The sequence below is a fragment of the Zootoca vivipara genome, chromosome 6 (assembly GCF_963506605.1).
Source record: "Zootoca vivipara chromosome 6, rZooViv1.1, whole genome shotgun sequence".
In the NCBI taxonomy this organism is placed as follows: domain Eukaryota; kingdom Metazoa; phylum Chordata; class Lepidosauria; order Squamata; family Lacertidae; genus Zootoca; species Zootoca vivipara.
In genome coordinates this window covers 1401884-1427745 of record NC_083281.1, presented here as the reverse complement: position 1 = coordinate 1427745, position 25862 = coordinate 1401884, and the positions used below count along the sequence as shown (strand labels likewise).

Below are 25862 nucleotides of genomic sequence, written 5' to 3'. Positions count from 1 at the left end.
AGGTCACCCAGCAGCTGCATGTGGAGGAGCGGAGATCCAAACCCAGTTCCCCAGATTACGAGTCTATCGCTCTTAACCACTACACCACACTGGCTCACAGATGACAGACGGCACCGCAAAGTTTCCAACTCTTTCCGGAGATTTTCCTTTTCCCCTGCTTTCTCCTCCAGCTGCTTCTGAAGCTCCTCCACCTGGTGGGGCACAGAGAGAGAGAGAAATAATAATAATAATAATAATAATAATAATAATAATAATAATAATAATAATTTATTTGTACCTTGCCCATCTGGCTGAGTCTCCCCAGCCACTCTGGGCGGCTCCCAATCGAGTATTAAAACAGTACAGCAATAAATATTAAAAGTTTCCCTAAACAGGGCTGCCTTCAGATGTCTTTTAAAAATAGGATAGCTGCTTAGTTCCACAGGGTGGGTGCCACTACCGAGAAGGCCCTCTGTTGATTCATTCATTTAAACGTTTAAATATCTTGCCTTTCTCCCAAATCAAAATTCATATTTTTTAATTTTTATTAAAGATTTTATTATATTACAAAATAAACTAATAATCAAAAGGAAATACTTTCAAAATTATTTGATTGCTATTACATAGTATTAGTATTCAATGCAAGGTTCTTTGTCTAACACAACGTAAAATATTTCCTTATCTTACAAAACGTGAAGCGATAGAAGCAAAAAGCCGAAAGCAGAGGTTGGAGGGCCATCTGTCCGGGATGCGTTAGCTGAGATTCCCACATTGCAGGGGGTTGGACTAGATGACCGCTGGGGGTCCCATCCAACTCTACGATTCTAGGATCAGCACGGGGGCAATGGGTTCCCTTTTCTAAGAAACGGCATCTTTTAAACTTAAGCATTTCTCCACCCCTCTCCCCGCCATCTCAATTTGCTGTGGTGTTTAATAAATGCGAATTTTTTTTTGGTCCATTTTAAACCATCCTCGAGTATTATCTCGGGCAGTTAATAGGCTCACCTGCTTCTGCAGAGTATGCAAAGACCCATCGTCCAGTTGCTAACGGAGACACAAAAAAAGGGGGAGATGGGCAGGATTAATACAGCCTTGGAAAATACACACACACACACACACACACACATTTATAATGCTATTTTTTCATATGTACAAAGGGACCCTAACCATGTTTACTGTGACATGAGTCCTACTCAATTCAACAGGGTTTTACAGTTAGGTAAGTGGGGTTTCTTGCAGCCGTATAAGGCTGCCTGCCATCTCCCCATCACAGCTTTTGCTGTTATTCGGACGTGCTCTGCACATGCACTGGCTCCCGGTGGGGTACAGGATCAGGTTTAAGATGTTGGTTTTGACCTTTAAAGCCCTATGCGGCTTAGGACCCTCGTACCTACGGGACTGCCTCTCCCGGTATGCCCCTCAGAGGACATTAAGGTCCACAAATAACAATATTCTGGAGATCCCGAGCCATAAGGTGGCTAGATTGGCCTCTACTAGAGCCAGGGCCTTTTCAGTACTGGCCCCGACTTGGTGGAACACTCTTTCAACGGAGACCAGGGCCCTGCGGGATTTGTCATCTTTCTGCAGGGCCCGCGAGACAGAGCTGTTCCGCCTGGCCTTTGGGTTGGATTCAGCCTGACCCCTGTGTTTTCCTCCCTCGTGGTTTTGATTTATGGACTACTTAAAATGAGGCTGCATTTTAAAATTTAATATTGTATTTTAATCTGTATTTGAATTAATTGTTTTCTTTTCTTTTATGTCTTATTGAAATTTTATTGGTGTTAGCCGCTCTGAGCCTGGTTTTGATTGGGGAGGGTGGGGCATAAATAAATTATTATTATTATTATTATTATTATTATTATTATTATTATTATTACCCTCGCTCCCAGCATTCATGTGTAAACGTAAGCTACTTACTCATTATGCACCGGCGTTTAATTGTACTGTTTACTATGGGATCCTAATGGGTTATTGAACATTGCTTTATTTCAGGCATCCCCAAACTTCGGCCCTCCAGATGTTTTGGACGACAATTCCCATCTTCCCCGACCATTGGTCCTGTTAGCTAGGGATCATGGGAATTGTAGGCCAAAACATCTGGAGGGCCGCAGTTTGGGGATGCCTGCTTTATTTGATATGAGCTGTTTATTTCAAAGCAATTGTGACCGTTTTTAATATTGGACCAGATTGTCGCTATTAGCGTTTGACGTTTTATCATTACAGTGGAACCTCGGTTTTCGAACGCCATCCGTTCCGGAAGTCCCAAAATGTCCGAAAACTGAGGATCGAAGGGATGGTCGGCAAGTTCAATGGGGGAAATTGAGAAACACGCCTCGGAAGTCAAACATTCCTCTTCCGAGGCGCGTTCGAAAACGGAAATGTTCCTTTCTGGGTTTTCGGCATTCGGCTTCCGAAACCTTCGGCAGCCGAGATGTTCAAAAACCGAGGTTTGACTATTTTTATATGTGTTGGAAGCCGCCCGGAATGGCTGGGGAAACCCAGCCAGATGGGCAGGGTATAAATTTAAATACAGTGGTACCTTGGTTCTCAAACACCTTGGTTCCCAAACGCCAAAAACCCGGAAGGAAGTGTTCTGGTTTTTGAACGTTTTTCAGAAGCCGAACGTCCAATGGGGCTGTCGGCTATTTCTGGGGCGCCTGCACCAATCAGAAGCCGCGCCTTGGTTTCCGAACACTTTGTAAGTCAAACGGACTTCCGGAACGGATTAAGTTTGGCGCTTTTGTTTTTGCCATTTATTTGGCGTTTTTGTTTTTGAGGCTTTTTCATTTCTTTTTGTGACTGTGTGGAACCCAGTTCAGCTACTGATTGATTGATTGATTGATTGTGTGACTGCGGAAATGAATAAAAGCCCCCCGTCCAAACAATGACCGTCAACAGTGCAGGTAAGAAGAAAATAATAATAATTTTAATTGTTATCATCTACAAAACGGTCTTATTTTATGGGACGGCACATTTTGCTTTCATTTTATGGATCAATGGTCTCGTCAGATAGTAAAATTCATCCAAAGAAGGAAATGGTGTCTGAAGAAGTGTGCATGCACACGAAAGCTCATACCTATGCCAAACTTAGTTGGTCTCTAAGGTGCTACTGGAAGGATTTTTTTATTTAGTAAAATTCATGTTAAGTTGCTGTTTTAAGGGTTGTTTTTGAAAGTCTGGAATGGATTAATCCATTTTGCATGACTTTCTATGGGAAAGAAACACGCCTTGGTTTTGGAACGGTTTTGGAACGGACTTCCGGAACGGATTAAGTTTGGGAACCGAGGTACCACTGTGTGTGTGTGTGTGTGCCGTACAGCTGAGGGACGGCACGGGAGACAGATCCCGGGGTTCACCGGGAGCAAGTTCAACCCTGGATCGCCTCACTTTCAGCTTCGACGTCTCTTGCCGCTGCTCCAAGTTTCGGATCTTTTGCAGGAGCTGAGCTCTCTCCTGACGCAGCCGCACAATTTCCTCGTAGGCCTCTTGGTCCTCCTGGGGGTGGGGATGGGAGAGAGAATAACCCAAAGCTGAGCGACGGGGCGCTGGTCCCCTTCCCCACCTTGAGGGTGTTATAGGAATTCTAAGGTCTTTTATATATATTAAAAAATGTTCATAAATGTACAAGGCAAACGCATACATAAGTGTATAAACCATGTGTCTGCAATGGCACAGGAGAGGAATCCTGAAGCGGTTTTGACTCTCCCAAATTGACCTCAAATATTTCTCTGCAAGGAGGAAGGAGATGGGGAAAGCTTTCCAATGGGCTTTGGACTGTAGGGGCTTAAACCTCCTTTTTCAAATACAGTCTGGCAAGTATCTGTGAAGCTGAGCACACTCTCAATATGCCTAAGAAGAGATTCAGGAACTAAGTATTGACCATCACCAAGGAACGGGCAGGCTACCCAGAAAAGGCAATTGATAAGGTATGATCAGATATCCTGGCAGACAGGAGAGAAGCAACACGCTCCCATTTCTGCTGGAGACCACCTCTTTCTGTGATGTATGTATGATGTTTTGGGGGGTGGTCTTGAGCTCCCTTGGTCAGTAAAGCGAGATGACCGCCGCAACCCCAGAGTCGTCATCGAATGGACCTAATGGTCAGGGGTACCTTTACCTTGAGCTATAGGGGATGCAATTTCCAAAGTCTATATAAGAGCTTGCACACCAATGTTCGGGGGTCCTGTCCTCCCTCCCTGCGTGGGGTAAGCGGGGGACCCTGTTGCAACAGTTTAATAAAGATCAGGCTTACTAGCTGCTTTGCTTCTCAGAATTCTCTGCTTGGCCTCTGTTATTTTTCTCCAACCGATAACGAACCTACATAGGGATTCTATATGGGCTCTTGGGTACCCCATAAGAGAAAAGGAGCAGTTTTTTCTTATAACAAGGGCATCGCCACTAGGAGATCCTCACCGTCGGAACCAGAACAGGATGGTCATTGTGGTGGGTCCGGGCCGGCTTGGCGGTGATGACTCGGTTGCCCCGTTCAGCAGGAGCTGGGTTGTGGTCCGGCGGGTGGGCATCCTAATAATAATAATAATAATAATAATACGGTAATAATAATTTATACCCCACCCATCTGGCTGGGTTTCCCCAGCCACTCTGGGCAGCTCCCAACAGAATATTAAAGGTAAAGGGACCCCTGACCATTAGGTCCAGTTGTGACCGACTCTGGGTTGCAGCGCTCATCTTGCGTTATTGGCCAAGGGAGCCGGCGTACAGCTTCCGGGTCATAGAATCATAGAATCATAGAGTTGGAAGAGACCACAAGGGCCATCCAGTCCAACCCCCTGCCAAGCAGGAAACACCATCAAAGCATTCTTGACATATGCCTGTCAAGCCTCTGCTTAAAGACCTCCAAAGAAGGAGACTCCACCACACTCCTTGGTAGCAAATTCCACTGTCGAATAGCTCTTACTGTCAGGAAGTTCTTCCTAATGTTTAGGTGGAATCGTCTTTCTTGAAGTTTGAATCCATTGCTCCGTGTCCGCTTCTCTGGAGCAGCAGAAAACAACCTTTCTCCCTCCTCCATATGACACCTGTTATGTACTGAGCTGAATCCTAGAACAATAGGATTCAGAATCAGCGGGAGCTACCCAATCCAACTCCAGGTGGAAGTGAATCCGCAACCTGATTGGCCTGCTGGAGCAGCCAATCAGGCGGCTGGCAGAAGTGAATCTGCTACCTGATTGGCCTGTAGGAGCAGCCAATCAGGCTGCAGGCAAAAGTCAATCCACAATATAATTGGCCCACAGGTGTAGCCCTGAAGTAGCCAATCACGCAAGGCCCATTGTGTAAATAATGTATATAAGCAGATGGTTTTGGGAAAAGAGCCATTCGTCTTCTCTTCTCCTCCTTGATGACTATGAGCTGAATAAAGAGCATGAAATTCACTCTTGACTCCGAGTATATCACTCCTTAACCTTCTCTTCTCCAGGCTAAACATACCCAGCTCCCTAAGCCGTTCCTCATAAGGCATCATTTCCAAGCCTTTGACCATTTTGGTTGCCCTCTTCTGGACACGTTCCAGCTTGTCAGTATCCTTCTTGAACTGTGGTGCCCAGAACTGGACACAGTACTCCAGGTGAGGTCTGACCAGAGCAGAATACAGTGGTACTATTACTTCCCTAGATCTAGATGCTATACTCCTATTGATGCAGCCCAGAATCGCATTGGCTTTTTTAGCTGCTGCATCACACTGCTGACTCATGTCAAGTTTGTGGTCTACCAAGACTCCTAGATCCTTTTCACATGTACTGCTCTCAAGCCAGGTGTCTCCCATCCTGTATTTGTGCCTTTCATTTTTTCTGCCCAAGTGTAGTACCTTACATTTCATGTGACCAGCATGACTAAGCCACTTCTGGCGAACCAGAGCAGCACACAGAAACGCTGTTTACCTTCCCACTTGGAGCGATACCTATTTATCTACTTGCACTTTGACGTGCTTTCGAACTGCAGGAGCAGGGACCGAGCTACGGGAGCTCACCCTGTGGCGGGGATATTAGAAATATTAGAATATTAGAAGGATGATAAAACATTAAAAACTTCCCTAAACAATGAACTGGTATATATTTAAACTGAAATTCAGTAAGCAGGACTTATACAGTCGTACCTTGGATCTTGAACGCCTTGGCTCCTGAACAAATTGGCTCCCGGATGATCGAAACCCGGAAGTGAGTGTTCCAGTTTTCAAACGTTCTTTCGGAAGCCGAACGTGCTACGCGGCTTCCGATGGGCTGCGGAAGCTTCCTGCAGCCCATCGGAAGCCAAGCTTTGGAAGCCGAACGTTTGGGAAGTCAAACAGACTTCCGGGATGGATTCCGTTCAACTTCCAAGGTACGGCTGTATAACAGGTCTATTTCCCAAACGCCATACACTAGGATAATAATTAGAAAATCATAATATTCTATAACGCAGCTGTGTCCTGACTAAGTGCAGTTTGGGTCACTGGAAAGAGAAAAAGCATAATTGTTCTGAATAAAAAGAGGGGTATCAGTAAGTAGAGGGAAAATAAGACACAACTGAGCAGGTGGTACAATTAATAATAATAATAATAATAATAATAATAATAAACTGCCACCTGCAACCCTCGGTCCTAAATCAAAAGTGACCCAATTTTACGTGGCTGTTGGCTCAATTTCATGTGGGTGGCAAATATGAAAAATGGGGGGGGGAATCAGGTAGAATCCTAGAATTGTAGACTTGGAACGGACACCCCAGGGGTCATCTAGTCCAACCCCCTGCAATGCAGGAACCTCAGCTGAAGCATCCATGATGATTCGCCCCACCCATTTCCCGCGTGCCACCCTCAACAGAAAAAATGGTTTTCCCCCTCTGCCCTGCACATTTCTTTCCAAGGGGACATACAGCCGGGCCTCATTCTGCATGCCTTGGTTTATTGCCGTTTTTTTCCCCTACCTGGCTGGGGGCACTTCCTGGAGGAGGCGGGGCTTTCCTCTTTCTCGGGCTGCTGTTCTTTCCTTTGGTCAGAGAGTGCCGCGGAGAGGATGTCTGGTTTTTATTTTGAAAAAGAAAGAAATAGATGTAGAAAACGCAAATGAGGCAAGTGAAAAGAATGTGACCTCAGCAACATCGCCCACCATGCAAGGATTGTGGCTTGAAAATGTTACCTGTGAGGATGCGTCGGTTGATTCCTCTTCTGTTGGGAAGTAGGAGGAGAGAGAGAGAGAGAGAGAGAGAGAGAGAGAACACAGATGGAATTCAATTAGATGGTTAGGGAACGAATCACTTGCGAGGTCCAGGGACGTCACCCTGTTAACAACTGAGATGGCTTAGATGCTGTGATACACAGTTACAGACTCACATTTACGTGCATGAAAGGGTTAACCTGAGCCCTGAGCTCAAGTTGCCAAACTGGGTCTGGCTTAGCATGCCCCACCTTTCTCAGTCTTCCCTGCTTCCCGGAACAAGCAAGGAGCCATGCAGCCAGTGGCGGAGCTTCATGCTCTGGCACTGGGGGGGGAGCAGGCGGGGAGGGGCTGGCACACATCCTGGGGGCGTGGCACATCACCTGCAGAGGTGTGGCGCCCAGTGCGGGTGGGGGGGGCAGCTACGATGGTACCCCATCTGGATCGCGCTGCCGGGGATGGTGCGCTCCCCCCGCACTCCTCTTCCTCTACCAGTGCATGCAGCCATGGCTCCCTGCAAGTGAACCAAATCTCTCTAAAAGGAGATTTCACTGCCTGCATCATTGCTAACCCAAATATTATTATTATTATTATTATTATTATTATTATTATTATTATTATTATTTTATACCCCGCCCATCGCCACTCTGGGCGGCCTCCAACAGAAAAATGAAATAAAATAATCTATTAAACATTAAAAGCCTCCCTAAACAGGGCTGCCATATTGCATGACCCCGGGTTTTTTTTTTTGTAGGAAACCAACTACCCCGCCCCCCCTTAAAGTCATTTTGAACCTTTTTCTTCTTTGTTTTATTGCCGGCGAATGGAGACTTGTTTGCTTTGGCATTAGTTCTGGAAACGAGTAAAGCTATTTATATTTGCAAAGCTGAGCATCTGTGATTTATTCTAGCCTAAGCATTTTCACGGGGAGCATTTGTTTAAAGGAAGACGAGGGCGGGTGTAGAGCTAGCCAAGTGTAAACGTGCTTGGAGCCTGTCTCCTCCTTCTGCCTACAGTTCCTCAGGAACGTGCAGACGCAGAGATGGCTTTCGATTCCCATCAGAAAAAGCCCAGTTCAGCGGAGGGAAGGTATCCTTACCGCTGGCCCAGGAGTAGCGCTGGGCAGCTTCCTGCAGGTAGTGCTGGATGAGGGCGTTGCCCACGGCCGCGCCGTAATGTGCCGCGTCGTGACCCGTGGCGTCAACGAGGCCGACCCGCGCCCCGCCGTGGACGAGGACTTCCACCGTCTCCACGCTGCCGTTCTCGCAAGCCACCATCAGGGCTGTTCTGAAGCAAAGACGAGGCCAGTTAAGTGAAGAGGGGCAGCTTTGTTTGGGACAAGCAGCGGGGAGGCGTTGTGGAAAGAGACAGGAACAGCGGAGGGCTTGATCCAGTCTGCTGTCCGGTGCCGCAGGGGGAAATGGAGAGGTGGAGAGGCAAGAGGCAGCCCAATGACACACACACCCCGGCAGAAAAAGGCTCTCACCGTCCACGCTGGTCCCTGGTGTTGACGGCCGCTCCCCGGTGGAGCAGGTACCGGCACAGCTCAGAGTGGCTCATCTTGGCAGCGAGCGTGAGAGGGGTCGCGCCATCCTGCCGCAGGAAAGGAGGTTTGACACAAAGTTAACAGCTAAAACCAGAGAACTTAATGACGACTCTTTCATGGAAACAAAATAAAAAAAACTCCTTCCAGTAGCACCTTAGAGACCAGCTAAGTTTGTCATTTTTTATATGCCTGTTGTCTTTGTCCATGGAGTTTTCTTGGCAGGGATACTGGAGTGGCTTGCCAGTTCCTTCTCCAGGTGGATCACGTTTAGTCAAAACTCTCCACTATGACCTGTCCATCTTGGGTGACCCTGCACGGCATGGCTCATAGCTTCTCTGAGTTGTTCAAGCCCCTTCGCCACGACAAGGCAGTGATCCATGAAGGGAGGCAGTGCAAGACAGGAGTGCCTGGCGTGCTATGGTCCATGGGGTCACGAAGAGTCGGACACGACTAAACAACAACAACAAGTTTGTCATTGGTATGAGCTTTCGTGTGCATGCGCACTTCTTCAGATACACTGAAACAGAAGTCACCAGACTTTTTCCTGTAAGACCAATCAGTTGTTAACAGTCATCCACAGGTTTACCCCACCTATCAGCCAATCCCCCATTCCCACCACCCTTCTGAGTAATACCCCTCCCCACCCTCTCACTATATATAAGGGTCTGGTGACTTCTGTTTCAGTGTATCTGAAGCAGTGTGCATGCACACAAAAGCTCATACCTATGACAAACTTCGGTGGTCTCTAAGGTGCTACTGGAAGGAATTTTTTAAATTTTGTTTCAACTACGGCAGATCAACACGACTACCTACCTGTAACTGTTCCATGGAATAATGGAAGCCTTTTTCCTGGAATGTTTAAATAGCATAATACCAGTGGTACCTTGGTTCTCAAACAACTTGGAACCCAAACACTGCAAACCCGGAAGTAAGTGCTCTGGTTTGCGAACTTTTTTTGAGAGCCAAACATGCTCCGTTTTGAGTGCCACACTTCTGATTTGAGTGTTACACTAAGGTCTGTCTGTCTCTGCTATTTATTTTGTTTTTGCAGCTCTTTTTCATTTTTGTTTTTGTGACTGTGTGCAACCCAGTGTGTGACTGCAGTATATTGTTTATTGCTTTCGTTTTATGGACCGATGGTCTCATTAGATAGTAAAATCCATGCTAAATTGCTGCTTTGGGGTGGTTTTCAAAAGCCTAGAACGGATTAATCCGTTTTGCATTACTTTCTAAGGTAAAGGGCGCCTTGGTTTTGGAACGCTTTGGTTTTGGAACAGACAGAATGGATTAAGTTTGAGAACTGAGGTACCGCTGTATTTGTAAAAACCAAATAAAAATGATTAAAAAGAAAAGAAAACGGTGCGTTCCTGCATCCCTATCCAGCAGCAGGGGAAATAAACACAGAGGGAGGTTTTCGTGAATTTGGATCGGAGGTTACCTTGTCCTTGGTGTTCAAGGGAGCCTTAAAGTCACAAAGGATTTCGAGACAAGAGATGCATCCGTTGACAGCTGCGGGGAAAGAGCAGGGGGAAACAGAGTAAAAGGTAAAGGGACCCCTGACTATTAGGTCCAGTCATGGACGACTCTGGGGTTGCGGTGCTCATCTCGCTTTACTAGCCAAGGGAGCCGGTGTACAGCTTCCAGGTCATGTGGCCAGCATGACAAAGCCGCTTCTGGCGAACCAGAGCAGCGCACGGAAACGCCGTTTACCTTCCCGCCGGAGCGGTACCTATTTATCTACTTGCACTTTGATGTGCTTTCAAACTGCTAGGTTGGCAGGAGCAGAGACCGTACAACGGGAGCTCACCCCGTCGCGGGGATTCAAACCGCCCACCTTCCGATCGGCAAACCCTAAGCTCTGTGGTTTAACCCACAGCGCCACCCCTACTAAGGTGCAAACAAGACGTCTTGCAATTCTTGCAATCGGCAACAGCATGAATTCATCTCATTAAAACCAGGTGTTGGAAATGCAAAGGACTATTCCTTTTCCCCCCTTTTTTTGGTATCTCCCCCCCCCCAATCTTATTGCCTTATTTTTCTGTGTATAACACTCCCCTGTGTATAAGACGCCCCCTATTTTGGGGGACTCAATATTAAGAAAATGGGCAGAGATTGCCCAGAGTTGATGAGCTTTTAGGGGGGAGGATTGCTCAAAGTTGTTGAGCTTTTGGGGGGGGACCATTCCCCCTTCCCCCCTCTGCACTACCCGTGTATAAGACGAGCCCTATTTTTCAACATTACTTTAACGGGGGGGGGGGATACTCGTCTTACACACGGAAAAAATACTGTATTTTCAACGTGGAAATTGCTCAAATTGGTCGTGTGTTATTTTTGAGATTTTATCTATTGCTGTAATTGCTGTAATCGTGTGTGTTTTTACAATAATAATCTATTATTTATACCCCACCCTTCCAACAGAATATTAAAATACAATAATCTATTAAACTTTGAAAGCTTCTCTAAACAGGGCTGCCTTCAGATGTCCTCTAAAAGTCTGGTAGTTGTTTTCCTCTTTGACATCTGATGGGAGGGCGTTCCACAGGGCAGGCGCCACCACCGAGAAGGCCCTCTGCCTGGTTCCCTGTAATCTCGCTTCTTGCAGGGAGGGAACTGCCAGAAGGCCCTCAGGAGATGGACCCTGGTGTCCGGGGTGGAGATGCTCCTTCAGGTATACTGGAGCATTTAGGGCTTTCAAGGTCATCACCAACACTTTGAATTGTGCTTGGAAACGTCCTGGGAGCCAATGTAAGTCTTTCAAGACTGGTAATATATGGGCAGCCACTCCCAGTCACCAGTCTAGCTGCTGCCATGTTGAGCATGGCTTGAACTAGGGAGAGGCTGTACGCAATAAAATTAGGCAGGCAGGCATGTATGTTCTGAGCTTCGGGTTTGCCCCTGTGAGAACAGGATGATGGACAGGCCATTGGTCTGATCCTGCAGGCAGACTCTTCTGATGGTCTTATCTGAATAAACTCCGCTTGATTTTTTCTCTCTAAAAAAACTGATTTTGCTGTTTCGTAAAGGGATGAACATTTGCTGTGGAAATATACTGACCTGCATGGTGGAGAGCCGTCCGTCCGTGGCTGTCGGCCACGTCCACAGGGCAGGATGCCTGAAAGAGAAAGAGAAAGAGAGGGGGAGAAAGAGAGAGGGAGGGAGGGAGGGATAGAAAGAGTGAGGGGGAGAGAGAAAGAGGGGGGGGAGAGAGAGAGAAAGAGAGAAAGAGAGAAAGAGAGAAAGAGAGAGAGAGAGAGAGAGAGAGAGAGAGAGAGAGAGAGAAAGAAAGAAAGAAAGAAAGAAAGAAAGAAAGAAAGAAAGAAAGAAAGAGGGAGGGAGAGAAAAGAGAAAGGGAGAGGGGAGAGAGAGAATGAAAGAGAGAGAGAGAGAAGAGAAAGAAAGAGAAAGAGAGAAAAGAAATAGAAAGAGAAAGAGAGAAAGATGGAAAGAGAGAAAGAGAGAGAAAGAGAATGAATGAGAGAGAGAGTTAAGCAGTGAAAAGGAGCTGAGCCCCCAATACTACGTGCACCTTCCCGGGAAGAAAACGCCACCCCAACACAGTGGGAAGATGCCCAAGGCGGACCCGGCTGTTGCCTTGCCTCTCCTTGCAAAGCCGTCTTGAAAACCCTAACCCACCCAGTTCAGTTTGGGATTCGGCCAAATTCAGTGCACAGCCGTAGTTGAAAGCTGTGCTTGAAGATGCCGGTGCGAGAGTTACCTGCAACAGCTTGCTCACGCACTGCGGGTGTCCATGCTTAGCCGACAGGTGCAACGCTGTGTAGCCTGCGGAGAAGGAAGGAACGTGAGATCGGGGTTCTCCCCCCCCCCCCCGGCACCGACCATTGTCATTATAAGAGGACAAGGGAGGGATTTCACAGTGAGCTCCAGAACCTCTTTCCCCAGAAAAATAGCACTGCGTAAGATGATCACAGAATCTTAACAGTTGGAAGAGAACCGAGGGTCATCCAGCCCAACCCCCTGTAACGATACACGGCTTCAAACCAGACTCGAACCCACAACCCTAAACATATAGGGAGAGGCTGTCCAGGGAAACTGTACCCCTAGCTTTTGCTAAGCAAAATTGCGCTGGCTGACTCTTGAAGGCCAGCGGTGTGGGGCTCGCGGAACTACACGTTTTGATGATGAGAGAAACAATGGAAAGAGTTTTTGTTTGTTTGTTTGTTTGTTTGTTTTTATATATACGCCACCCATCTGGCGAGGTTCCCCCAGCCACTCTGGGTGGCTCCCAACAGAATATTGAAAATATGATAAAACTTCAAACATTGAAAACTTCCCCAAACAGGGCTGCCTTCAGATGTCTTCTAAAAGGCAGGTAGTTGTTTATTTCCTTGACATCTGATGGGAGGGCGTTCCACAGGGCGGGAGCCACCACCGAGAAGGCCCTCTGCCTAGTTCCCTGTAACCTCACTTCTCGCAGGGAGGGAACCGCCAGAAGACCCTCGGAGGTGGACCCCAGCATCCGGGCTGAGCAATGAGGGTGGAGACGCTCCTTCAGGTATACTGGGCCATTTAGGGCTTTCAAGGTCAGCACCAACACTTTGAATTGTGCTCGGAAACGTCCTGGGAGCCAATGCAGGTCTTTCAGAACCAAGATTATTGGTCTCTGCGGCCGCTCCCAGTCCCCAGTCTAGCTGATGCATTCTGGATTAGTTGCAGTTTCCGGGTCACCTTCCAAGGTAGTCCCACGGAGAGCGCATGGCAGTAGTCTAAGTGGGAGATAACCAGAGCATGCACCACTCTGGCCAGACAGTCTGCGGGCATTGAGGGTCTCATCCTGCATACGAGCTGGAGCTGGTAGACAGCCGTCCTGGACACAGAACTGTCCTGCACCTCCATGGACAGCTATGAGTCCAAAATGACCTCCAGGCTACTCACCTGGTCCTTCACAGGCACAGTGACCCCATTCAGGACCAGGGAGTCCCCCACACCCACCCGCCCCCTGTCCCCCCAAAACAGTGCTTCTGTCTTGTCAGGATTCAACCTCAGTAATAACAGGTTTTGCACCATAAACCCACCTGAGCCGTCGGTCGTCATGGCATCCGCTCCATGCGCCAGCATGACTTCCAGGCAATCTGTGTTTCCTTTCGTTGCAGCCAGGTGGAACCTGCGGAACAGACCAATGCTTGATCTGCGATTCCTGCATTGCGAGGGGTTGGACTAGATGACTCAGGAGGGTCCCTTCCGATTCTACAATTCTAGGATTTCCCTGTTAATCTGGGGTTCTCAGGGACGGATGAACCAGTGGTCTAAGCACCCGGCGGATCAAGTTTTTAGAAGCCCCTTTGGCATTGCTTGACAGCAGTGGTTTCCTAGTGGCTAGTGCTTTAGTTTAATTTTAATAAAATGGTTTAGAACTTTGGAACTCCCTGAGATTGATTCTACGACTTTGCAATAGCTCGGTCGGTAGAGCAGGAGACGCTTTGTCTCGGGGTCATGGGTTCGAGACCCATGTCGGGCAAACGTTTCCTGCGTTGCAGGTGGGGTTGGGCCGGATGACCCCACGGGGGCCCCTGACGACGGTGCGATTTCCCGACTCTGCGAAATCCCAGGTATTTGGGCTTACGCCGATTTCCCTTCCGAGTCCAGCTTGGTGGAGACCAGGCTCTTCCGGACGAGGAGGGAGGCGACGCGTTCGGCATCGTTGTATTCCACTGCCTGCAGGAGTTTCTCGTCATTTTTGCTCCAGTCCTGGCTCTGTAAATGCCAAAAAAAAAAAGGAAGAGGAAGAGGGGGGAAAATAGCAAAACGGTCAAGCGCCGTTTGGAGCAACATGCCTAGAATGAGAGGTTTGCGGAACATGCCAAATTTAACAATGGAAAGCGGAGATTGAGAAGAGGCAGATTTTAGGCAGGGCTGGAAACGTTTTGCAGACGATCTAAAGAGTTATTTTAAACATTTAGAAACCGGTTGAAGGGATGGAGGGAAGTCACGAGCTCAGTAGAGCAAAGAATTGTTTATTTGTTTTGTTATTGGCATGCTGAAATATTGTGTTAAAAAAGAAATATATAAAAATCACATTTAAAAAAATAAGTAAACAGGGGGGGCGCAAGGAGGATTCGAACGGAGAACAGCAGTCAAATATGCCTTTGGGAATAAGCAGGAAAGATGCAGGGTGGAATAATTATGTGGTGATATGCAATGCAGTACTATGTGATAATATATAATTATATGATACTCAGCAATATTAGAAAATATGTGGGGAACCAAGCTGTTTGAGGAGCGGTTGAAGGAGCTGGAAATGTTTTTAGCCTGGAAAAGAGGAGACTGAGAGGAGATAGGAGAGCCATCTTCAAATATCTCAAGGGCTGTCCCATGGAGGAGAGAACAAGCTTGTTTCCTTGGGTAGGACTCGAACCCATGGCTTCAAGCGGTAAGGAAGGAGATTCTGACTCAACATCGGGAAGAACTTTCGTAAGTGAGATGGGAGGTGGCAGACTCTCCTTCCTTGGAGGTTTTTAAGCAGAGGTCGGATGGTTGATTTGAGATTCCTGCATTGCAGGGGGTTGGACTGGATGACCCTCGGGGTCCCTTCCAAGGTGGTTTGTGGCCACACACCACCTTGGCAATCCATGTGAAAAGGCCGCCACGCTTTGCAGAATTGCCCGCGGCTCCTCCTGGCCTCCAGATTGCGGATTAATCGCTCATATTCCCTGTAAATCACCTGGTTTCCACGACAACATCGGTTAATCCAAAAGGACCTGGTTTTCAAAGTGACAAGGTCGCTTGACCTCAGCAGCATGGCAAAAGCTTTCCAAGTAGCCTGAGCAGAGGAATCTCTAAATCAGCTCTTCCCCTCCCATGCACACGCACACCCCTGGGCCGTCTCAGGAACAGTTTCTTCTCTAGAGCGATTTTGGCCTTAAATGGAAAGCCTGGACTTTGAAGTCATCTTACTTTACTTGTTATTTTGTATTATATTTACTGTTTTTAATTGGGTTTTTGTAATTTTGGATTATGCGGAATGCTTTATCAGAGTTGATGTAGCAACCGAGTAATTTCGTTGTTCCCGCAAGGGGACAATGACGATAAATATATCTTTGGGGTGCTGAAATGTTCCCTGTGCTGCGCTACAACTCCCAGCACCCGGCACGGCCAAAAATTAGGGATGAAGGCAGCCAGCGTCCAACACCGGGAGGGTGCCTTGTTGGTTGCTGTTGGCTTAGAGCATCCAAGGATACAGCGATTGCCTCGACTAACACAAATGCTTCCTTGCCCCAAGACAGATTTGAGAGTTTTTTTCTACTTCCCTGCTCGGCTCACGCCCTCCAAGTGCCTCTATTTTCTAAGGAGGGTCCCAGATTCACAGAAGCTGTCCCGGTTTCTGATCTGATCCCAGAATGACCCGCTTTTCCTTAGGACGTCCCTATTTTCACGGGAGAAGTTTTGGAGGGGATGGAATAAAAGGTAAAGGGACCCCTGACCATTAGGTCCAGTCGTGACCGACTCTGGGGTTGCGGCGCTCATCTCGTGTTATTGGCCGAGGGAGCCGGCGTCCAGCTTCCAGGTCATGTGGCCAGCATGACTAAGCCACTTCTGGCAAACCAGAGCAGCACACGGAAACGCCGTTTACCTTCCCGCCAGAGTGGTATCTATTTATCTACTTGCCCTTTGACGTGCTTTCGAACTGCTAGGTTGGCAGGAGCTGGGACAGAGCAACAGGAGCTCACCCCGTCGCGGGTATCGAACCGCCAACCTTCTGATCGGCAAGCCCTAGGCTCTGTGGTTTAACCCACAGCGCCACCTGCCTCCCCTCCAAATGTTGGAGGGGATGGAATAGGGGGTCCCTATTAGTCTGCAACTAATCCAGAATGCAGCAGCTAGACTGGTGACTGGGAGCCGCCGCCAAGACCATATAACACTGGTCCTGAAAGACCTACATTGGCTCCCAGTACGTTTCCGAGCACAATTCAAAGGGTTGGTGCTGACCTTGAAAGCCCTAAACGGCCTCAGTCCAGTATACCAGTACCTGGAGGAGCATCTCCACCCCCATCGTTCTGCCCAGACACTGAGGTCCAGCGCTGAGGGCCTTCTGGCGGTTCCCTCCCTGCAAGAAGGGAGGTTACCAGGAGCCAGGCAGAGGACCTTCTCGGTGGCGGCTCCCGCCCTGTGGAACGCCTTCCCATCAGATGTCAAGGAAATGTACAACTACCTAACTTTTAGAAGACATCTGAAGTGGGAAGTTTTTAATCGTGTTTTTAATATTCTGTTGGGAGCCGCCCAGAGTGACTGGAGAAACCCAGCCAGATGGGTGGGGTATAAGCAATAAATTATTATTATTATTATTATTATTATTATTATTATTATTATTATTATTATTTCCCTTTCTCTGTTGATTTATAGGGTGGCGGGGCAGGAGTCAGCGATGTGCGAGAGCTGCACTCTCGATGGCCACCATCCGGCGAGCAGGGGAGTAGCAGGGCTCTCTTGGTGTTGTGTCCTTAAAATATCCTAAGCCAGGGCTTGCAAACTAGGTCAGATGAGAGAATCCAATCAGCCGGTTGGCGAGGAGGCTGGCAGAAGGACACCTGTCGGAGAAGGGAAAACTTAGGACGCCTTGCCTCCCCAAGGAGGTGGAAAATGTTGTACAGTTGGGGGGTGTTGGGGGGTCAGTGCAACGGCAGAGGGAAGATTCCGGCAGGCAGCAAACCCCTTTTGCGGAGCTTTTTGAGAAATGATTCTCTCTTCTCGCGTAGGTCGCACCGGCCGTCTCCTTGCAACGACCACCTTGCGAGGCGGGCCAGTCTTAACGCTTCTCCCCCTAGAGAGAAGCGGGGGGGGGCGGCGGACTGCGCTGTGAAATATGCAGCCAGAACAAGAATACAACCCGGGGCTGTCATGATTCAGGGCATCTGGATAATAATAATAATAATAATAATAATAATAATAATAATAATTTATTTATTATTTATACCCTGCCCATCTGGCTGGCTTTCCCCAGCCACTCTGGGCAGCTTCCAGCAAAATATTAAAATACAGCAATAAAAATGCTGCCGCTGAGATTCCTGCATTGCAGGGGTTGGGCTAGATGACCTTTGGGGTGTCCCTCTCAACTTTACGGTTCTAGTGGGTCCCCAGCCATAGGGCCTCTTTTCCCAGCACACGTCCTCTTTTCCAGGCAGGCGAAATCGGAGACAAATTGCATTAATTTGTTTGGAACAGCTTTTCAAAACATTTTAATAATAATACTAAATCCATGTTATATATGCAAACACACTCAGGGTTTCCAATAGCAGCCAGCGCATAAACAGAAGGGTTTTGTGGGGTTTTTTTGCAGGGTTAGAGTAATTCACCGAATTACACTTTTCAGCCTTTTCCTCTCCCACTTCCACTATTTGACTATTGATTCAAAACCCTAAAATGCATTTTATGCAATTTACTTTTTATTTCCATTCTTTGTATATCATATTGTTCCTTCCTTCCTTCCTTCCTTCCTTCCTTCCTTCCTTCCTTCCTTCCTTCCTTCCTTCCTTCCTTCCTTCCTTTTTCTCTCCCTCTTGCACACCTGTTCCTTTTAAGTCTGGCCTATCTCGCAGGGTTGGAATGAGGATGAAATAAGATAACTCTGCCACATTCATAATAATATGAATTATATTATATGCAAACTAGGATTCCAGAGGAAAATGTGATGTCTGCTTCATCTAGTCGTTTATTTGCCAAAGGGGCATAAGAAGATGATTGGGAGGGTGCGGCTATAAAAAAAAATATGTAGGTAACTATTATTATTATTATTCACAAAATTTCCAGTCCGCTTGAAGATTCAAAAATAATTAAGGAAACCATGTTTGAAGTTTGGGGAGGGGTGCATGACATTCTTTATGTTAGCTAAAAAGGTGGTATCCTGGTTCCCAAACTTGATCCGTTCTGGAAATTCCGTTCCAAAACCAAAAGTGTTCCAAAACCAAGGCGCGCTTTCCCGTAGAAAGTCATGGAAAATGGATTAATCCGTTACAGACTTTTAAAAACAACCCCCAAAACAAGCAATTCAACATGGATTTTACGAGGCCACTGATCCATAAAACAAAAGCAATAAACAATGTACTGCAGTCACGCAATATATCGGTAGCTGAACTAGGCTCTTCCGCACAGTCAGAAAAACAAAACAAAAAAAAAAGAGCCGCAAAAACAGAAACGCAAAACCAATAGCAAAAATATAGAGACTTCAGCGTAACGCTCAAAACGGAAGTGTGGCACTAAAACGGAGCACGTTCGGCTTCCGGAAAAATGTTTGGGTTCCAAGTTGTTTGAGTACCAAGGCGTTTGGGAACCAAGGTACCACTGTATCCGTTTATTTGCCAAAGGGGCATAGGAGGGGGGGTCTGAAAAAATATGTACAATGTAGTAATAATAATAATAATAATAATTCACAAAATTTCCAATCCACTTGGAAATTCAAAGATAGTTAAGGAAACCAGGTTTGAAGGGTTTTTTGGGGGGTGGGGGCGTGCATGAGATTCTTTTATGTTAACTAAAAAGGTATAAGAAACAGCAAACATTGGGAAAAGGAGAAACAGTTTTCCTTCCACAGGATAACTTGACTATAAATGAAATAAGGAGCAATTAATCTGCATTCAAAGGTTTATCTCGGGTGTCTATCCTTGGAAAGGGTGAGGGGTGGAGGTCAGGGATGTTGCAAATGGAGAAAAGAAATGCAGAAAAGGGCACATTATTGAGTTTTTTAAAAATAAGACAGGTGGATTTAATAACGGAGGAGATTTGCTAACATAGGTAGAAGACGGAAACCGCGAGACACGGGTACGAATTCCGGCTCAGCCTTCAGGCTCCCGAAGCTGACCTTTGGGCTGGTCGCCATCTCTCAGCCCTGCAGGGTTGTTGTGAAGCTGTGGGAAGGGAGGGGGGAAGAATATCCCTGGAAGGCAAGGAAAGCTAAAATAGAGCTGTAACGAATTAAATTAAATGAGAGAGGGGGGGGGGAGGGAGAGAATTATACGTCCCCGACTTCCTTGGTGGATGAAAAAATTAGCCAATTGCCCAGTGCAACAAAGAAGGATTTTTTCAGGGAATACTGGGGAAAGGAATATTTATTCAGGGAATACTGCGATAAGAAATAAGGGACAAATTCAACTCTTATCTTCCCTGCAAAAATATATATAAAAAATCACGCAAAAAACACCAGCCCTATTTCTTTCTCTCCCTTGCTAAGGCTCTATAAATGGAGGGGGGGAAACCTTACACAGCACATCTGTGTGTGCCCAGCCCCCACCACCACCGAGCATGTACAGAGTGCATCTCCCTAAAGGCTGGATTCCAACAACCCCCCCCCCCCGCTCCCCAGGCAGCCTCTTTCATCAAAAGGGCAGAGGGGGGACAGTGCAATTGCAAGGGGGAGTCATCGGAGGAGGAGAAAAGGGAGGGAGGGGTACCCAAAAAATGCAGAGTGGGGGGGGGGGAGAGAGAGAAAGAGCCTACCGCGAAGGAGGAGGCAGCGCAGAAGCAAATCTGCTTCATTGTCCCTCCCAGGAAGTACCGAGTAGCCATCCATCCGATCTCAGCCGGGCACCTAGCGCAGGAGGAAGGGACCAGGGATGGAGGATGCAGGAGAAGATGAAGGATGCTGGCTGGCGGTCCTGATGTTGGGATAAGGGGCAAAGCCGGCTTGCAGCAGGAGATCAGAGCCCACAGCAGCAGCAGGAGGAGGAGGAGGAGGAGGTGGAGGAGGAGGGAAGCGTCTCCCCCCAGTGGCTGGAGAAGGCATCCCTCCCCTCCGTCCCTGCAAGGTCCTAAACCCCCACGGCAACCGGAATCCGTTCGAAGGGACCTCGGGGACCAACTAGTCCAGGCATCCCCAAACTCGGCCCTCCATAGAATCGTAGAGTTGGAAGAGACCACAAGGGCCACCCAGTCCAACCCCCTGCCAAGCAGGAAACACCATCAAAGCATTCCAGACATATGCCTGTCAAGCCTCTGCTTAAAGACCTCCAAAGGAGGAGACTCCACCACACTCCTTGGTAGCAAATTCCACTGCCGAACAGCTCTTACTGTCAGGAAGTTCTTCCTAATGTTGAGGTGGAATCTTCTTTCTTGTAGTTTGAATCCATTGCTCCGTGTCCGCTTCTCTGGAGCAGCAGAAAACAACTTTTCCCCCTCCTCTATATGACATCCTTTTATATATTTGAACATGGCTATCATACCCCCCCTTAACCTTCTCTTCTCCAGGCTAAACATACCCAGCTCCCTAAGCCGTTCCTCATAAGGCATTGTTTCCAGGCCTTTGACCATTTTGGTTGCCCTCCTCTGGACACGTTCCAGCTTGTCAGTATCCTTCTTGAACTGTGGTGCCCAGAACTGGACACAGTACTCTAGGTGAGGTCTGACCAGAGCAGAATACAGATGTTTTAGGACTACAACTCCCATCCTCTCTAGCTAACAGGACCAAAGGTCAGGGATGATGGGAATTGTAGTCCCAAAACAGCTGGAGGGCTGAGTTTGGCCACCACTGCTCTAGATCAGGCATGGCCAAACTCAGCCCTCCAGATATTTTGGGACTACAACTCCCATCGTCCCTAGCTAACAGGACCAGCGGTCAGGGATGATGGGAATTGTAGTCGCAAAACATCTGGAGGGCTGAGTTTGGGGGTGCCTGGACTAGTCCGACCCCCGGCGATCTTTTGCCCAAAAGTGGGGCTCGAGCCCATCACACCCTGAGATGGAGAATGACCCCCAAGTCCACTTTGCAAAACCCTGAGCGAACATTTCTCCTTACGTGATGACAACAACAACAACAACAACAACAACAACAACAACAACAACAACAACTCACATCAGACTTCTTAAACCTGGCCTTGAGACTCTTCATCTCAGGTGTGCTCTTGATTTCTGAAACAGACAGATAAGAGATCTTAAGCATGTAGTTCTGGTTACAGGTAGGTAGCCGTGTTGGTCTGGGTCGAAGTAAAATAAAAAAAATTCCTTCAGTAGCTCCCAAGTTAAAACAGTACAACGCATCATCAGAGATCTACAGCCTCTCCTGGACAATGACCGCTCCCTTTCTCAAGCTCTGGGAGGAAGACCTTTCATTGCCTACAGACAGCCACCCAATCTTAAACAACTCCTCACCCACAATAATACAACCACCAGACTTAACATGGACACTGGTACCAGAGCCTGCAATAAACCCAGATGCCAACTTTGCTGCCACATACACCCGGACAACATCATTACTGGCCCCAACAACATCCAACATACCATCTCAGGACTATTTAATTGCTCATCTTCTAACATTGTGTATGCCATCAAATGCCAACAGTGCCCTTCAGCTCTCTATATTGGACAAACAGGCCAAACCCTACGCCAAAGGATAAATGGACATAAATCTGACATCAGGAACCATAAGACTGAAAAACCAGTAGGAGAACACTTCAATCTCCCAGGACATTCTATACAAGATCTCAAAGTAGCTGTCTTACTACAAAAGAATTTCAGAAATTTTACTTAGTTGGTCTTTAAGGTGCTACTGAAGGAATTTTTTTATTAAGCATGTAGGTAATTCTTCAGAAATAAGTACAACGGCCTTCAAGTTAAGCGTGCCCCCTTTGGGACAGAAATAACTTGGCCCCTGTCCTCTGCAAACACCCCGGCTGGATTGCTGCCATGAGCTAGGGGCTGCCCTGGAAAACAACCCAAAACCTCCATCTGCCCCCAAAGGCTTCCTGGCAGGGTTCCATTAAAATCCCATATTTTGATACAGACAAATGGGCTGTATGGGCAGGATATACAGTAAATAATAACCTTATTATTATCATTGGGCCCTGGATATAACGCCCCCCCTTCCCGGCAAACTGGTATTAAAAGGGTCAGAAGAGACCCCCTCGGCTGCTTCAGCTGCCCTCAGAAGCTCAGGGGGGAGAGCAGGGCCTTCTCTGTGGCAGCTCCAGAGGGGATACCACAAGGAAGGACCCGCCTGCCGATCATAGGGTCTGAGGTGGATGGTACTGGGGAAGACGTTCTTTGAGGCATTTGGGTCCCAAGCTATTTAGGGCTTTTATACACTAGGGACTCAGCTGCAAACAAAACATTTAAAATTATTATTATTATTATTTGAATTTATGTGTTGTTAAAGTGCAATATAAACAGCAGCACTAGATGGTGGTGGCGAGCTATGGAAAATCCAATGTCTTTTTCAAAACTTTTTTTCAAAAAAGCAGGTTTTTTAAATATACGGCTATAGATTCCACCTAGGACTATACCTAGCAGAATTGTGATCTCAGCTCCGAGGCCTTTCGTGTTTCACACCCAGGGCCCAGAAGCAGGCAGTTGCTTGGGGGATCCAACCCACTTGGGACGCGAAACCAGGACTCGGTTCTCTGGATACGGCCGGCCCAGCCTGTTCCACATCCCCTAGTGGCCTAATTAGAGGGCATCTAATTAGGGGACAGAGACGAACACCGCACTGCTTTGCAAGTTTATTGGTTTATCCAGGGGAACTCAGCCATGGGATAATGCAACAGCTACAGCGGGCTGGTAATTCCCTGTAACTTCTGAGAGTAAACTCGGGGTAAGCTGGGCTCTAAAAAGAATCTTGCAGAGCTGGAAATGCAACCTCCTGTGAAAATAGGGATGTCCTATTCCTTCCTTTCCAATGTTTCTCCTGTGAAAATAGGGACGTCCTATTTCATCCCCTCCAACATTTCTCCCATGAAAATAAGGACGTCCATTCCATCCCCTCCAACTTTTCTCCTGTGAAAATAGGGACGTCCTATTCCATCCCCTCCAACGTTTCTCCTATGAAAATAGGGACGTCCTATTCCATCCCCTCCAATGTTTCTCCCGTGGAAATAGGGACGTCCTATTCCATCCCCTCCAACGTTTCTCCCGTGAAAATAGGAACGTCCTATTCCATCCCCTCCAACATTTCTCCCGTGAAAATAGGGACGTCCTATTCCATCCCCTCCAACATTTCTCCAGTGAAAATAGGAACGTCCTATTCCATCCCCTCCAACATTTCTCCAGTGAAAATAGGAACGTCCTATTCCATCCCCTCCAACATTTCTCCAATGAAAATAGGAACGTCCTATTCCATCCCCTCCAACATTTCTCCAGTGAAAATAGGAACGTCCTATTCCATCCCCTCCAACATTTCTCCAGTGAAAATAGGAACGTCCTATTCCATCCCCTCCAACATTTCTCCAATGAAAATAGGAACGTCCTATTCCATCCCCTCCAACATTTCTCCAGTGAAAATAGGAACGTCCTATTCCATCCCCTCCAACATTTCTCCAATGAAAATAGGAACGTCCTATTCCATCCCCTCCAACATTTTTCCCGGGAAAATAGGGACCTCCTATTCCATCCCCTCCAATGTTTCTCCCGTGAAAAGAGGGACGTCCATTCCATCCCCTCCAACATTTCTCCTGTGAAAATAGGGACATCCTATTCCATCCCCTCCAACATTTCTCCCATGAAAATAGGGACGTCCTTTTCCATCCCCTCCAACATTTCTCCCCTGAAAATAGGGATGTCCTATTCCATCCCCTCCAACATTTCTCCCCTGAAAATAGGGACGTCCTAAGGAAAAGTGGGTCATTCCAGGATCAGATCAGAAACAGGGACAGCTTCTGTAAATCCAGTACTACTTCCTGGATCCTTGGAGGGTCTGAAGTAGTCAGAGAAAAATTTCCCTCCCTAGCCATCCTCTGAAGCTGGACCATTCAAGATAGTCCAAACGAAAAGACATCTTTACGCGACGCATTGGGTAAACCACGGAACTCGTTGCCACAAGATGCTGTGGTGGCCGATGGCTTCAAACGAGGGTGAGACAAATTCCCAGAGAAGGAAAAGGCTGTCTTCAATTTTATGTTTTCCCCTCCGCTGTCCAAGGCAGAAAATGCCTTTAGATTCCAGTTGTTGGAGGGGAGAGTTGCTGTTGTCCTGCGTGCGAATTTCCCCCTAAAGGTGGACCTCTGCACAGAGAGGATGCTGAGACAGATGGGTCTTGGGCCTGATCCATCTTCAGCACCCTTTTTTGCAAAACTTACGGTAGGTGGTCTCCTGGGTGGGAGGCCCTTTGCCTCAGTCTCTTCCTTCGTATGTTGACGGGCGAGCGCCTTGTGCTCTTTCCACGAAGGCAAGGAAAATAAAACAAGATCAGAGGGATATCCTTACAGGAGCCTGGCTGAAAAGCGGTTTCGACATATCGGGATCCATTTTCGCAGCAGCTGGATGTCGTCCCCGCCAATGAGCGGCGGATCCCAGGGGGAACGGCCTCTCCTGCCAGCGGAATTGAGTTACCACCTTAACAGGTAAAGTTACCATCCCAGCCTAAGCAGGAGCTTAGGAGCAGCCACCTTGCTCCATTAAAAAGGGGAAAGAGGAGGGGGTCGGAAAGGGAAAACAATTCCTTTCAATTGGGGTTTTTAAAAGGCAGGGTTGTCAGCTTTTGGGTAACACAGGGTTCTGAGACATGAAGGTATTGGAACATCTTTTTTTAAACAACATTTTATTAATTTTCCAAAAACAAAAACAACAATACCAAAACAAATAAAACAATGTAACTTGACTTCCCTCTAGTCCCTTCCTCGGTTCTATTATTTATCGACCATACCGCACGTCCATTGTTAAATTTGAAACATATTTAAATGACCTATTATCCATTCATAACCAAATTACAAGTACAGTAGTTTTAAAACCCTGCTAATGTATTGACCTGTGTACAATGCTTCTGTATATATGCAATAAACACCTCCCAATCTTCCTTAAATTTGTTATCGTCTCTTCCTCTTAGTTTCATTGTCAATTTTGCCATTTCAGCATATTCCGTTAGTTTAATTTGCTAATCTTCTTTAGCTGGGACACCTTCTTTTTTCCAATGTTGTGCTAATAAAGTCTGTGTGGCCGTAGTTGCGTACATAAACAAATTCTTTTGTGATTTTGGTAAGTCCACTCCAAGGTATTTGAACATCGAGCAGGAATGGAAGCAGGCAAGACATACTTAGATACCCGCCAACATTTCTCCGAGGGGAAATAGGGACGTGCTGTTCCATACGAACAATAATAAGGATAATTTTATTATTTCTACCCCTTGCCCCAGCCACTCTGGGCGGCTTCCAACATATCTAAAAACGTGATGAAGCATTAAACATTTTGTTTAAAAAAATCATTTCCTATACAGAGCTCATAATTCCATAGCCTCCAACATTTCTCCAATTGAAATAGGG

General features: G+C 47.2%; 1 protein-coding gene across 1 annotated transcript in view; it reads right to left on the bottom strand.

The window, feature by feature from the left end:
• The window catches only part of ANKRD24 (ankyrin repeat domain 24), a 31934-nt gene extending 11747 nt beyond the window's left edge, over nucleotides 1–20187 (bottom strand). The window contains exons 1-13 of the mRNA XM_035116981.1: nucleotides 20119–20187; nucleotides 14255–14385; nucleotides 13707–13795; nucleotides 12389–12453; nucleotides 11728–11785; nucleotides 10112–10182; nucleotides 8614–8720; nucleotides 8227–8414; nucleotides 7110–7138; nucleotides 6898–6990; nucleotides 3367–3474; nucleotides 985–1023; nucleotides 99–191 (exon numbers count right to left, since the gene is read on the bottom strand). Of these exons, the coding sequence (XP_034972872.1) occupies nucleotides 99–191; nucleotides 985–1023; nucleotides 3367–3474; nucleotides 6898–6990; nucleotides 7110–7138; nucleotides 8227–8414; nucleotides 8614–8720; nucleotides 10112–10182; nucleotides 11728–11785; nucleotides 12389–12453; nucleotides 13707–13795; nucleotides 14255–14385; nucleotides 20119–20187 (1140 nt within the window). The remainder of the gene's footprint in view (nucleotides 1–98; nucleotides 192–984; nucleotides 1024–3366; nucleotides 3475–6897; nucleotides 6991–7109; nucleotides 7139–8226; nucleotides 8415–8613; nucleotides 8721–10111; nucleotides 10183–11727; nucleotides 11786–12388; nucleotides 12454–13706; nucleotides 13796–14254; nucleotides 14386–20118) is intronic.
• Nucleotides 20188–25862: the final 5675 nt, after the last annotated feature.